Raw genomic sequence first — 14590 nt, 5'->3', positions numbered from 1 at the left:
TTCAAGTTTCCGGGGTTCGCGCGAACGCTCTAATGTGGGAAATAGGAGGTTCCGAGTTGTGGTAAACGCAGCAATAACGGACCGTTTGCGTCATATGTTGTTTTTTTTTATTTCCTACCCGCATTCCGGTAAGCCCCGCCCCTGGAGTTAGCTCATATTGGATGTCTACAAAGGCCTCGTCGAGAAGAGGCACAGTGTACGAATGCGGGTGTGAAACACACCAGGCGCCTCATCCGCTTCCGGTTTGAGGCTGACGTTCCTTTTCCTGCCTGTTCCCGTGGCAGAGGCTGTGTTCATCTACCGGAGAAACGGTACAAAATGCCATCATTAGTTTTAACCAGCAGTGACAACAGTAACATCATGGACGACGTGGACGAAGGATTAAACACCAATTTGGAAATCAAAGTAAGTTCAGATCGGAGCTCCATTCGTGTACTACTACGAATTACTACGAATAAGTTAGCATGCTGTCCAGCTGGCTAGCTAACGGCGCTGTTGGTGGAGATGGACGACGGCTTCAACTAGCCGATAAATCCTTACAAGCTTTACGTTAACGTTACAGCGTCTAATGTGAGTCGTTATTCTTCTAGATCGAAAGAAGACAGTAGCCGATTAGATTGAGGAGAGCTAGTTAAATAGTCAGCCTGCTAGCTTGTTAGCACGCTGGCACCACGTGTGCTGATAGGGGGAAAAAAACACAAGTATCATCGCCCCCTAATGGTCATCGTGTGAACTGCACCCTGTGTGTCTAATAGCATACAATACTGTGTACTGATACAACACTTCACACTACTGCAATGTCTCGCACACTTTCCCTTCATAGTAGCTCTGTGTCGTGTAAATATGACCTTTTTAGTCATCACTGTTTATTGTGTCTGAACAATAGTTGTAGATGTGGTAGCTCAGTGGTTAAGGTGTTGGAGTACTGGTCAGAAGGTTGTGAGTTCAACTCCTAGATCCACCAAGCTGCCACTTCTGGGCCCCTGAGCAAGGCCCTTAACCCTCAGTTGCACAGTTGTATAAAAAAAACCAAGATAAAATGTAAGTCGCTCTGTATAAGGGCATCTACCGAATGCCAGAAATGTAAATGTTTACTATAATGTTCTATTTGTATATGAAATCTGTCCACGACAGCTTTCTGATGTTAATACTTAATTTATTTATCTTTTATTTTCTACTCCAGTATACGTGAGAATATATACAAATTAAGAATTTCATTGCACAAAGGAAGTTTACGCATCTTGGTCGCCTGTCAGTCAAGAGGCAAAAATTCTCAGAGCTTGCTCAGATGTCCTTATTTTTGTGCATTTTTTTTACTGACTGCTTGCAAACTGTGTTGGATTTTAGTGATTTAGTGATAAAGTGGTTTTTAGTGATTAAAGTGACTGGATGGAGAAAGGCTTTAAACAGTTAAACCCAGTTTTAGCTTTAATTGGGGGAAACTGGAGTGCAGCTAGTTTTCTTCTGTTCTAACAGTAACACTGAGGAAAAATATAAATATTGAGTGCAAGAAATTTTGTATCACATGACAGCACTGTTGATTTCTTGATTTGGTTGATTATACATAGGAAAATAATTAATTAACCAAAAATATCAACTAAATGGCAATGTAAAAAAAGAAATTAGGCTACAGTATTTCACACCTCACAAGGAATAGTCCATTTTATTACAGTCCGCCTTGAAAACGCGTTTGTAAGGATCTCTGTAACCAAATCGATTTCTTCTCCTCTGTCAGCCATTGTGAGTTAAAATATATATATATATTTTATTTAGTTTGTGTGGTTTGCTGCCTCTGACTACTCCAACTATCCAATCAAAGGACGTGAAATTGCTGACGTAATCGTATGCCTGCTAGATGGCCCCAGTGACACCAACTCGAAATCTGATTGGTTAATGGAACAATTTCATTGCCACTTATTTTAAACTACGGGCGCCTGCACTATTGATTCTGAAGGCCTTAAGGCAGTTTTCTTTCACTCTGGCAACACATGATGTCAGCCACTGGCTGAAATATGATTGGATAAATACTCATCATAAATATACACTACTGGAAGCAACGCAACCGAGAGAAAAGCTATGAAATGTAGAGAATAGACTATTGGGAATAATTAAATACACATTCATGGAAAAATATATTAAAATGCAAGTCAGTGATTCAGATCGTTTCACAACGATTTACTACTACGAACAATTTATTTATTAGAAATGAAAAGTTTTTTATTTCTTACCTTGATATAATTAGTGATTTAGTCATAACTGTAAATAACAAGTTAGTAGATTAGCAGGTTACCACTAAAGGTTATCATTTTAGCATTAACTTATTATTATTATTATTATTATTTTAAGTTATAGCAGTGTTTTTTTAAGATCCTCATAGAAATGTCTTTTTTAAACCACCAGAAAAAGAAAGACAAGGCCAAGAAGAAAATGACCATGACCGAAGAGTCTGCTGACTGCGATCCACCGGCTCCCAAAAAGTTGAAACGAGAAAAGATGGACACAGCCAACGGGACAGTGCAGAGCTCTCCTGATGTTAATGGAAACATCAGGAAGAAACCAGTTAAAGTTCAGAACCTTCATTCCAGTGACGAGCTCGTCAACCCAGCTGGCGAGCCTCCAGAGGTAATCGTCTGTTTACATGACCTGGCCTGATGATCACGCATGTTTCTGTAGCCACAAATAAGGCACTTTTTCGAGGTTGGGTTCAGGTAAATAATTGACTTGAACACAATGTCCTTGACAAACAGCTTCAGTGTGTTGAAAGACACACTGAGTCTAATTAGAAGTTAATCATTTGTTGTTTGTTTTTTGTCTACAAATGAAGACATGATTTTTACTTAACAATGAAAAATTCTGTTCATCCTGAGGGCTGAATACAGGATTTCTTACTCGCCAGCAACTAATAAGCATACATATAGTTAATTTTGTATTTATTATTCACCACATATCCTTTAAATTTTGACCCCATGCATTTTCTCAGCCATCTTATCTTTTTATTTGAGGATTTACTCGCTATATTTCTAATTGGTTCCTGACTCTTGTGCAAGTTCCTTCGAGTCGTTGCTCAAGAAGCGATGACATTAAATTGAACGAATTAATATAAACCTGTGAAACTGTTTAATCAGACCACACCTGACCAATCAGATTCCAGAATTCAACTCAGTTTTCAGTTGGATGCTCCTTTGGTAACGATCATTGTTTTGATGATCAGCTGCTAAAATTCACAGCATAAGTATAGGATTTGTTGCAGATGTTCATCATCAATAATAAGTCATGGTCAAAGAAAACATATAAATCATATTTATATGTTGGTCAAATACAGATTTTCTTGTTACCAGTATACCATGTTCTTGTAGGATACCACGTCGTATCCTATTATCATACAACATAGGAAAAATATTTATTTATATTTCAAAGGTGTTCAGTAAACGTCTCGAATGAGTGCTTGTTGTACTATTAGCATTATTATATCATAATTAGATGTGTTCTATAATGACGGCTGGAATAATTACGTTGTCGGATACAGATAATTTGTATGGTGATTGGCAGCTAGAAAGTCATGGTTGCATCAGTCGTCTGAACTCTTTTGGCGTCTCTGAGATTATGTAAGCTCCGTTTAAATAATACCTCATGATGTTAGTCATGCAGGAGCTATTGTATCTGAAGCACACGCGCACACGCACAAAAGAAAAGTCGGCGAAATCAGACAATGAAGCAGAATTGTGTTGTATATTTGCACCTTTTAATCATTTGCCTCTGACATTCGATATGTTTAATGCGTAGAAACAGCAAAAAAAACAATATAATGAGGTACTGGTTCAACTAGAAATGTATCTTTATCTGTTACACTATTTCTCTTGTCTGTCTCGATGAATGCTGACCCGCTCCTCTTTGGTTTCCTTGGACGTCCTAGCAGAAGAAGAAGAAGAAAAAGAAGGCGGCGACAACAGACGACGATACAGCCGAGCAAACGCCAGCAGCCAATGGCATTAGTACAAAATCACCAAAGACTCCAGCGAAAGTCAACGGGCATCTGACCGACTCTACCTCGACACTGTCCAGCGAAGACTCCAGCAGCGAGAGTGAAAAGGATATGGTAGGTTACTGTGTGTGTGTCGTCTGGATAGTATATCACACATTAACACACACTAACGACATTTAACAGTGTCTCCGAGTTTAAGTTGTGTTCGTTAGTGCATCGTTAACTTTTGAACCACATATGCTTTTGTCCTCCATAAACATGTCACTAAAAGACAGTTTAATAACGCAATTAAAAATAAAAACTCCTTCATACTCCTTCTCAAAGTGTCCTCTTCCTGGCATTTACCAAGCTGTAGTAATTACTCGTAGCTTTAAATGCAGGGTTCAAGCAGTTGAATGATGTTTATTAGATATGTTTATATTGTCAAGCTCAACCTATTTCCCAGATCTGCTGAAAAGCACCTCATTTGCACCAGGAACCAAAAAGTGAAAATAGTAGGCCCTGGTTTCCTGCTGCTTAAGTGCTTTTCATAGCTGAAGGAAATTACCTTAGCGCAGGGTGTGTGAGGTTGATGTATTCATGTTCGGGAAGCGCAGTTTTATTGCTATTGACATTTCATGTTTGCGTATTATCACTGTGTTTTTATTTCACTAAATCTCATTTCAGACTTTAGATTAGTTTTAAAGTACTGATACTGACACTACTGTCTAAATTACCACAGAAATGCTGACTCATGGCCTGAGCTACAAGCTCGGTGTTGTGTAAGAGGCTCAAATATGCCGATCTTCCTTTTACATGGAATCACGGGTTCCTAGAATTTGGCAGGGATCCACTTGTATGTGTTTTTGTAATTCAGTTAGGTAACTATTATGTCATAATATTCCAAACATTGATGGAAATATTGTCGTGATATTAAATAACAGCTCATCTCTATATAAAAACAAGTAGTCTGAAACAGTTGATCTCACGAAAAAAACGGAGGAATTGATGTATTTATGTAGTTGTGATATCATAATGATGATATTTTTACAGGAGACACCAGAGCAAAAAGAGGGAGCCTTCTCTAATTTCAAAATCTCACAGGACACCATCAAGCTACTCCAAGGTTTTAACCTCTCATTGGTTGATTTTTATTTATTTTTAAAGCGTACTCTGTCTGTGTGTTGGGAACTTGCACTAATGAGTAACTTCACATATTTTGCAGCCCGGGGTGTGATGTATCTCTTTGACATTCAAGTGAAGACCTTCAACTCTGTGTACGACGGGAAAGACGTGATCGGTCAAGCCCGAACCGGCACGGGAAAGACGTTCTCTTTTGCGATCCCACTAGTGGAGAAACTGCAGTCTGGAGCCGAGGACAGAAGAAGAGGGAGAGCACCAAAGGTGAATGTTTCAAATGGGGATGCCAAAAAAGCATCATGAGACCAGTCTGTCATTTTATGGGTAATGTTCTTATTAATCAGATTGCTGTGAGCGCTTGAGTGTCACAGATGCTATGTGCCCTGTGAGAATAACCTTTAAGGCTTAGAGTATAAACTGCTGAGAATGTGACTATGCAATAGAGTTATTTAATCTTGGGCTATTTCATGTGGCTTTCACTGACTGGCAACTCCCTTAAAATGAAAGATTGGTTTCCTGCCAGTTAACCTAATGTGCTTATATCATAGGTGCTGGTTCTCGCTCCGACCCGAGAGCTGGCAATTCAGGTGGCTAAAGACTTCAAGGACATCACCAGGAAGCTCTCCGTTCACTGCTTCTATGGAGGAAGCTCCTACAACCCTCAAGGTACTAATGAACACTAGCCGGAAACTCTTGACAAACAACAAGATTTCAGAAAGTTCAGAGATAATTTACCCAAAATTATAGGTTGCAGAGACCGGCTCGGTAGCAGACAAGAATAACTTCAGTGGCCACACCTTGTTTGTTACATAAAAGTAAACAAAGCTTCGTCGCCCACCTTAGTTTCTTGTTAATGTGTGTCATCAAGCTTTGTGAAAAAGCAAAGCATGTGGTTGATGGCTGAGATAATGTAAGTTTATGTCGCAAATCTTTTCTTAGGCAAATGACTGTGATTTGACAAAGCAAATATGTAGCCCATGTTACACCATGGAATGAAGGTTTAAACATAACTTAATAAACAATATCCGCTCTCATCGAAATCTGTTTCTTAAACCTACACTTATATTTGCTGATCCCCGTGATATATTTCTGCCGCAGTTGATGCCATTCGCAGCGGGATCGACGTTCTCGTCGGCACCCCAGGCCGAATAAAAGACCACCTTCAGAACAACAAACTGGACCTGTCCCAGCTGAAACATGTGGTGCTGGATGAAGTGGACCAAATGCTTGATATGGGCTTTGCTGAACAAGTGGAGGAGATCCTCTCTGCTTCCTACAAAAAAGGTGGGTTTTCCACCAAAGGAAAACTAAACACTTTAGTCAAATTGTTGAAATAAAAATTGCTTAATGTTCTTAAGGTTGTGATGTCACTTGTGGATAAATTCTGGAAAAAAAAATCGTGGTTGTCTGTATATAACCTTCTCTAACGCAACTTTAATGAAACCATAAAAATATGTACTGTATAGTTTATAGTAATTATAGTTAAGTTCATAGTATAGTTTATAGTAAATACATACAAGCTATTTATTTATATATATATATATATGGGTATGCTTGTAAATATAGCTTATAAATAAATCTTAAAAAATCTTTTTTTTTAATGTAAACTTTTAAATGAACTGAAACGATATAGTTGTAAAAGCCATAAACATAACAAAAACCTTTCCTGTCCCCCAGGAGGAGTGTAATTTTATGAGCCTAATGTATGTTGTTGCTCATAGGGTCCATTTAAATATTTGAGAGCATCGTCTAATATTTCGATTTGATCATCTGATTTGTCTGGTTTTTAAAGTAAAACACTCAGGACACTTTGATTATAATCTACAAGCACATTTACATTTATGGAATTTGGCGGATGCCCCAGGTTCACAGAAATTCTTTATTAATGAGTACATCCCGATACTAATAGTGGTTCTGGTTTTGATATTACTTAATTTTCTTTTCTGGCTGATATTCAACAGTGCACATGACTCATATCAGTGAGGGGAGAGGCCAGTGATGGCTCAACAGTTAAGGCTCTGGGTTACTGATCGGAAGGTTTGGGGTTTAAGCCTCAACTCTGCCACTGTTGGGCCCATGAGCAAAGGCCCTTAACCCTCCCTGATCCAGGGTGCTGTATCCTAGCTGACCCTAAGCACTGACCTTAACTTTCTAATGAGCAAAGAAAAGAATTCCACTCTGCTGTAATGATGAATAAAAGTTCTTCTATCCATTTCAGGTGATGAAAGCAACCCTCAGACTCTGCTCTTTTCTGCCACTTGCCCTCCTTGGGTTTATGACGTGGCTAAGAAATACATGCGCTCCCAGTATGTCCATGTCGACCTCATCGGCAAAAAGTCTCAGAAAGCCGCCACCACAGTTGAGGTAAGTTTTAATGACCACACCGGCTATAAATTATACTGTAAAGCCAATTGAAAGCCAGTAAGGGCTTTTCACACTGCACTTAACCCTGGGTTATCACTGCTCCCTCAACAAAGCAGTGTGAAATGTCAAACAAATAACCTAGGATTCTGTTTCCGCAAAGTTTACACTGACCCATGTGTGTAAAGATATTTTATTACTTGAAACAGAAATGAACTAATGAGTAAAATTAGTGGGAAAAAATTGCAATCTTTATGATGTGGAATCCTGTACATGGAAAATTACAAAACTAGTTGACATTCTTCTGTGTGAAAAGAAAGTGGCATGTGACTTCTAAATGAATCCACCAATTTCTGGAAGGTACCAGCCTTTGTTAACTAGGCCAAAAGTGAATCACAAGCACAGCACGATTACATAAAAAAATTGGAAAGAAGTTGACACGTTTCTGTGGCACAGCCATAGTCTGTTTCTTTAAAATGGCAATGCCAGAGGTGTCCACAGTTCAGATGAGAGCATGTTGACAGGATAAACAATGCCCAGACAATGGGTTTTATGGAATTGAGAAGAAGAAATCGCATTAGCCATTTGATATTTGCTAAATGTTTGCAGTTTGTAGCTTTGGCACAATGCACAGAAAGTCATCACTGCCCACTGCCCTGAGAATACCGTCTTCACAGTGAAGCATGATAGCATCAGGGTGGCATACACTTATCTCAGAAGACTGCAGGTGTAATTGTGGCCAAAGGTGGCTCTATCAAGCACTGCTTCAGTGGGGTGAATAGCATGCAATCAACAAATATCTGCTTTTTGTTTCATTAAATCTTTGTATCCATGATTAATATACAGTGTAAATCAAACGGTTATAAAAATCCATGCTACCAAATACAGAAAAGTCAAAATGAGCAAATTTATTCAGTGCACTGTTTATCGTGCAATGGACCTTTTCAAGTAAGCATGCCAATGTAAATGAGTAGCAGAAAATGCCCTGATTTCCTGAATCTATATCTGGTCTAACTGGCTGTCAAGAAAGAATGAGGATGTGCCTGGGCAGATATTTTTTATTTTTTTTTCCCTCCCTCCTAATCGTTAGATCAAATCTTTTCCATTATGCTAACCTGCACATGACTTTGCTCCTGTGTTGGTGGTGGTGTTTTTCTTGTAGAATTCTTTTGAAGCTCTAGGATTTAGTCAACAATTGTGGAGATTTCAAGTGAAATTCTACTAGAACTGAGCTAATAAATCAGCTTTTATTTCCTGATATTTACATCTTGATATGTTAAACAGCTTGGAACCTGCCTCCTTCTGTTTGAACCTATCAGTTTTTTACAAAAAATATTGGAATTGTGAATGATGGTTGTTTCTTGTTGCCCAGGTATATCTTGTCTGATTGATTGATTTGTCTCTTAACTCTTAGTTTGAACTCTGAGATTCACCTCTGAAGACTGTATGTATTGTTGAAAGGGATAAATGAAGACCAAAGAGATAACAGTGAGAGAAAAGCAGGTCATTTTGAAGCTGAGATAAGAGCTTGACAAACATATTAGCCACTGTACACACTGGCATAACCAGTAAAACAAATTGGAAACAAACCACTGGTGTACTAACAACCAGAAATTTAACAAGTCGGTCAAGGAAAACAGCAGTAAATGATGCCAAACATTGTGATATCTGTGAAGGAATACGCCCCAAAACAGCAGACAACCATTTATCAACATTAAGAATAAAATAAAGATAACAAGAAGCACTGAAATACAGATATGAGCCACAAACCTTTAACCTGAAGAATGAAAGGAGCTCCTCATAATCCAAAAGGTCATCGGCTAAGCCTGGTTGAAATAATATCATAGCTTGGGATTGCATGGCTGCTTCTGTAACAGGTTCACTAATCTTCATTGATAAATCCATTCAATCTAATTGGTAGGAACTTGAGCATGAAGCAAAACACACTGCAAATACAACAAATCACTTCATCAGGGTGGAAAAGTGGAAGGCTGGCCAAGTCAATTAGAACATGGAGCAGCATTTGACCTTCTGAAGCGGACACGGAAAGGACAAACCTCCCAAAACAAACTATAGCTAAAAGAAGTCATAATACAAGCCTAGAAAAGCATCACAATGATCATCTCTTGTCTCACTCCTCTTTTGGCTCGTATGCTCCATTAATTTCAGATTAAATGTACTGGCTTTCGAACTGTTCTTGTGACTGTTTATCAAAATGAACACTCTGAATTTTAATTATATTAACAATTTATTCCCAAGGCGACAATTGGTTTTTGCAGACTTTATGATCTGGACCCAGCCATGGGTCTCTGGAGTCAGACCCTGACTGTTGAATTTTTTTATTCACTGTTCACCCAGGTCCTGTTTACCTTACTTAGTTTCATTGTTTTCCAGCATCTGGCCATAGCATGCCATTGGTCTCAGAGAGCAGCGGTGATTGGTGATGTAGTGCGGGTGTACAGCGGCAGCCACGGACGCACCATCGTCTTCTGTGAGACCAAGAAGGAAGCCCATGAGCTGTCTATGAACACCTCCATCAAACAGGTTTGCTGCTGTACTTTTACAGTTTGCTAATGAAGGCACAATTAATAAAATAGCCATTAGTGATGAGAAACGCAGTCAAATGATTATATCCTTGCACTTTAATGCATCATTTAAGTGTCTTTTATGTAGTATTAAGAACATATTGTTTTCCTGTCCAGAGTGCACAATCTTTGCATGGAGACATTCCTCAGAAACAACGAGAGGTCACACTGAAAGGCTTCAGGAACGGCCACTTCGAGGTCCTGGTGGCCACCAACGTGGCTGCACGAGGCCTTGATATCCCAGAAGTTGATTTGGTTGTACAGTGTTCTCCTCCAAAGGTTAGAAAATCTTGTCTTTTACCAATAGTTTTGCTTCATTAATAAAACTCAACCTGCATGGTTCCAGGTTAATCCTCTGCATTTCAGATGACATTTTTAGGCTTTTTCCTGATGAGGATTTTATTAATGGGGTATACTTTATACTGTATATAGGATTTTATTTTGCTGCTTTCATAAGAAAGTTTCTTCTTGCTTTCAGGACGTTGAGTCCTATATCCACCGCTCTGGACGAACTGGCAGAGCTGGTAGAACTGGCATCTGCATTTGTTTCTATCAGCGCAAAGAAGAAGACCAACTGCGATATGTGGAGCAGAAGGCTGTGAGTCTCCATCACGACTACACTCTAATAAACATCTAACCATCTGCGAGATTCATGTGACGTCATTGTGTTTTGTTTTATCCACCAGGGCATTACTTTCAAGCGTGTTGGCGTTCCCACTGCTAATGACATCGTCAAATCTTCCAGTAAAGATGCAGTCAGGTGATTTCCTGCTTCATTTACTTAAAGTTTGTTCCACAGTCCAGGGTCCGGTGTATATGCATAAATGCATGTAAACGAATTTTGATAGAATGCATGTAATTCAGCATAAGCATTATTGTACTTGTGTATTGTACTTAATTGCACATAAGTATTTATTTTCAGTATTATTTTTAAATGGATTCATCATCCTGACAGTTTAAGCCCATTGGCATTTACAGTGATCGGTCTTCTTAATTTGGCAAGTTGTTGGCACCACCAGACACTTCAAGTTTGTTTGTTTTTCTTATTGTTCTTCAAATCCACCTTGTCTTTCTCAATTATAGCTTAACATTTTTGGGTTGGTTCTTTCTGATTTAATACCTGTTTAAACTTGACCCAAGATGAACTAGTTATGGTCAGAAAAACCCAAATAATTTTAATCATAAATAAATTCCCATCGCTAGTTACAGATGCAAGGCAGCAATTTGGATTTATATTAAATTAAGTTCACAGGGACTCGTATGGATGACCCACCATGTAATGTAATCTAATAATAAACAGATTGGTAGTTATCAGGTTAATTGTTAATTATTAGGTGCTAGGTTATTTAGCATATATAGAAAAGGTTTTTCACACTGGGAAATAATATTGTGTAAAAATTCTAATCAACGTGTTATTTCATAACTGTTCGGTTCTACAGTGCCAGATTTACTAATCATGAGCACCCAAAATATTGCCATGTTGTATACAACTAATAGCTAGTACATTTCCAGAGGAATCCCACCGCTTTGGTTAGAAAGTTTTATCCTAAGATTAGTGTTAATCTCATTGTTTGTTGCAGGTTCCTGGATTCTGTACCTCCAGCAGCTATCGAACATTTTCGTGATGCAGCAGAGAGGCTAATCGAAGAGCGAGGTGCGGTGGAGGCGCTAGCCGCTGCTCTTGCACACATATCAGGAGCCACAACTCTGGAGCAGAGATCGCTTCTTAACTCAGATGCTGTAAGTGGACTCAAGAAAAAGCTGTGTCTCAAATGAGGCAGTCTTCTGGAAGTGCATTGTAGGTCGATAGGATGTTTAACAAAAGGGATCGTCACAGCTACTGATTAGTATTTAGTGTAAACTTCCAAAATTTGGTGTTGAGAATGAACAGACACAAGGGGCTTTTTGCAGATAGAATATCAATGAGCTGTTTTATTTTGTATATCTGTTTGCATGTACATTTTGTATCCACTCATTAACATTTAAGTGTTCTTAATTAATAGTATTTACATAAAATCACCCAGTAAATGCTATAAAGCGTTTTAAAAAAAGTTTAAAATAAGCTTTTTATTTAATGCTCAATGACAGGACACGTTATGATGGATTTGGGAAGATGAGCGTTTAAGCATGTAGCTCTGCCACCTCACAGCTCAAGGGGCTCCAGTTCAGTCCTGATTTCAGGTTACAGTCTGTGTGGCATTTCCTCATGTCCACATGGGTTTTCTTCCCGCTTCCCAGAAACCTAACTGGTTACACTAAAATGCTTTGAGCTATGAATGTGTGTATGGAGGTACCTGGTTGTACCTCTGCCTCATGCCTAGGGTTCACTGGGTCAGCTCCAGGTGTTTTATGAACCTCAGTGTACTGAAAGAAAATATGAGAATTATTCATTATTCCATGGTGATTCCATAGAACAAACATGACGTTTCCGAAAAGTAACCCACTCTGGGGTGATTATACCACAGCAGAATACTAAAGATATTTTTTTTTTGCCATTTTAATTGAATTTAATTAATATTTAAAAAAAGTTTAATTGGTTGCTGTTATTGCATTCACTATGTTGCCAAATGTTTTGGGACATCTGCATGCACATGACTGTAATATGGAGTTGGCCCACCCTTTGCAGCTATAACAGCTTCAACTCTTCTGGGAAGGCTTTCCACAAGGTTTAGGAGTGTGTTTATGGGAATTTTTTTTGACCATTCCTCTAGAAGCGCGTTTGTGAGGTCAGGCACTGATGCTGGATGAGAAGGTCTGGCTCAGAGTCTCTGCTCTAATTCATCCCAAAGGTGTTCTGTCAGGGTTGAGGTCAGGACTCCACAAAGTTGGGAGTATGAAATTGTCCAAAATGTCTTGGTATGCTGAAGCATTAAGCGTTCCTTTCAGTGGAACTAAGGTACCGAGCCCAACCCCTGAAAAACGACACCTGAATTCAATGAGAAACCGGAAAGACAAACTCTACTGTTTGATATATCTACCATGTCACCAAAAAATACTGACTGATACCAGGCACAGTTTCAGACTCTTTCCCTTCCATCCATATTAAATAAACTTAAACAATATCTAATGATCTCATTCACACAAGTTTAGACAGTAGAAGCTCCATATAATCTCATGGAAAATGAAAAATTGGTCAATGGTCAAGGTTTCTTGTGTATGTTGCAGGCAGAGCTGTGATTTTATCGAAAATTAACATGTTGGGAGAAAATGTGGCTAAGATTATAATAAAGCCTGTTTTTTTCCCTCATTTTGTCACAGGGCTTTACCACGTTAGTGCTTAGCTGCTCTCAGGACATGCATAACATCGGCTACGCCTGGCGAGGGCTGAAAGAGCAGCTCGGGGAGGAGATAGACGACCAAATCAAACGCATGACCTTCCTGAAGAGTAAAAAGGTGTGTGTTTGAACCTTTTTGTAGCAAACATTTTGCATTTTATTAGAACTTCTGCAGTAAGCACAATATACGTCCGTATCATGGTTATTCCTTAATCTTTCATGTATCGATTATTCTCATTTCTTTTTTAGGGGGTTTGCTTTGACGTCCCAGCCGATAAGGTGAAAGAAATCCAGGTATGGGAATATGTCGAGTGCGTGTATGTGACTGTGTGTGTGTCTTTGTGTCTCTGGGTGGGTGTGTGAGAGAGCGATTGCAATCAGTGCAGAATTTGATACAGCAAATGAGGCGTGCTGCAAAAGCTTACCTACTCTGTAAGTCTGCAATCCCAAAAATCATGTCAAGTTCAGTTCTCAAGCTTTCCATTAGCACACGCTTGAGTTTTGAAAATCTAGTACTTTAAGCTAACCTGTTGGACTCCAGATTCTCAAATTTCACAACTTTTGCCACTCTTTACCTGTCAAAACTAATCAACCTGAACGAAACAAATGGAAAAACGCTCTTAACTTCCAAACCCAACACCGTCATTCCCTCTCCTTTTACAGGAAAAATGGCAAGATGGTCGCAGATGGCAGCTGACCATCGCCACTGAACTTCCCGAATTGGAGGAAAGCATGCGGAACCGCGGGGAACGAGGATCTGGGTCCAGAGGTCGTGGTGGCGGATTCCGCGGTGGATTCCGCAGTGGCTTCCGTGGTGGCAACAACCGAAGAGGAGGAGGAGGAGGAGGAGGAAGAGGTGGGGGAAGAGGAGGTGGTCAAAAAAGGAACTTCAGCCAGGCTTTTGGCCGTTAAACATCACACGTTTGCTCGAGTGACTTTCTTTTTCCAGCCTTGACGACTGGGTCGGTCAATATTTTTCCACTTTATATTTGGGAAGTGAACCATTACCCTTCACCGGAAAACTGCTTTCCCAAAGCCTGCATAGACAAAACAAGCTAATTGCCTTGCAATTGTGTATTCAAACAGCTCTATTTAAGCCCATTCACATGAATGTGAATTCCATTAAAGTTGTCATAATACGCAAACATCGTTGGTTCTGTCCTTATTTTGCATTTCGTATCTGGTTTGTAAATTTTCTTTAATAGTAGATTCTTGGCTCTTTGTTTTAATTTCACTCAGTAGACACATGGGTTGTTATAATAAAAGTA

General features: G+C 39.2%; 1 protein-coding gene across 2 annotated transcripts; it reads left to right on the top strand.

The window, feature by feature from the left end:
- Positions 1-248: 248 nt before the first annotated feature.
- Positions 249-14467, top strand: ddx21 (DEAD (Asp-Glu-Ala-Asp) box helicase 21). Of its 2 annotated transcripts, none has more exons than XM_058384992.1 (16): positions 249-405; positions 2401-2622; positions 3917-4096; positions 5015-5087; positions 5187-5365; positions 5650-5767; positions 6200-6385; positions 7320-7465; positions 9857-10006; positions 10165-10326; positions 10526-10645; positions 10734-10807; positions 11628-11787; positions 13306-13440; positions 13572-13616; positions 13986-14467. In XM_058384992.1, the coding sequence occupies exons 1-16, from the start codon at positions 319-321 to the stop codon at positions 14232-14234; spliced, it is 2286 nt and encodes a 761-aa protein (XP_058240975.1). In that variant the 5' UTR covers positions 249-318; the 3' UTR covers positions 14235-14467. The 2 variants fall into 2 exon arrangements, with proteins under 2 accessions (XP_058240975.1, XP_058240974.1); XM_058384991.1 differs by having other exon boundaries at positions 3914-4096.
- The last annotated feature ends 123 nt before the right edge of the window (positions 14468-14590 follow it).

Source organism: Hemibagrus wyckioides, linkage group LG29 (genome assembly GCF_019097595.1).
Source record: "Hemibagrus wyckioides isolate EC202008001 linkage group LG29, SWU_Hwy_1.0, whole genome shotgun sequence".
NCBI lineage: Eukaryota > Metazoa > Chordata > Actinopteri > Siluriformes > Bagridae > Hemibagrus > Hemibagrus wyckioides.
The sequence above is the reverse complement of the archived record's forward strand: the minus strand, read 5'-3'. Positions and strand labels throughout refer to the sequence as shown.

Bases quoted from the DNA above. Each gene is read 5' to 3' on its own strand.
- ddx21 (XM_058384991.1), top strand. From the start codon at position 319: ATGCCATCATTAGTTTTAACCAGCAGTGACAACAGTAACATCATGGAC. The intron at 4,097-5,014 runs GTAGGTTACTGT...ATATTTTTACAG, and splicing joins GCGAGAGTGAAAAGGATATG to GAGACACCAGAGCAAAAAGA. The intron at 5,366-5,649 runs GTGAATGTTTCA...CTTATATCATAG, and splicing joins GAAGAGGGAGAGCACCAAAG to GTGCTGGTTCTCGCTCCGAC.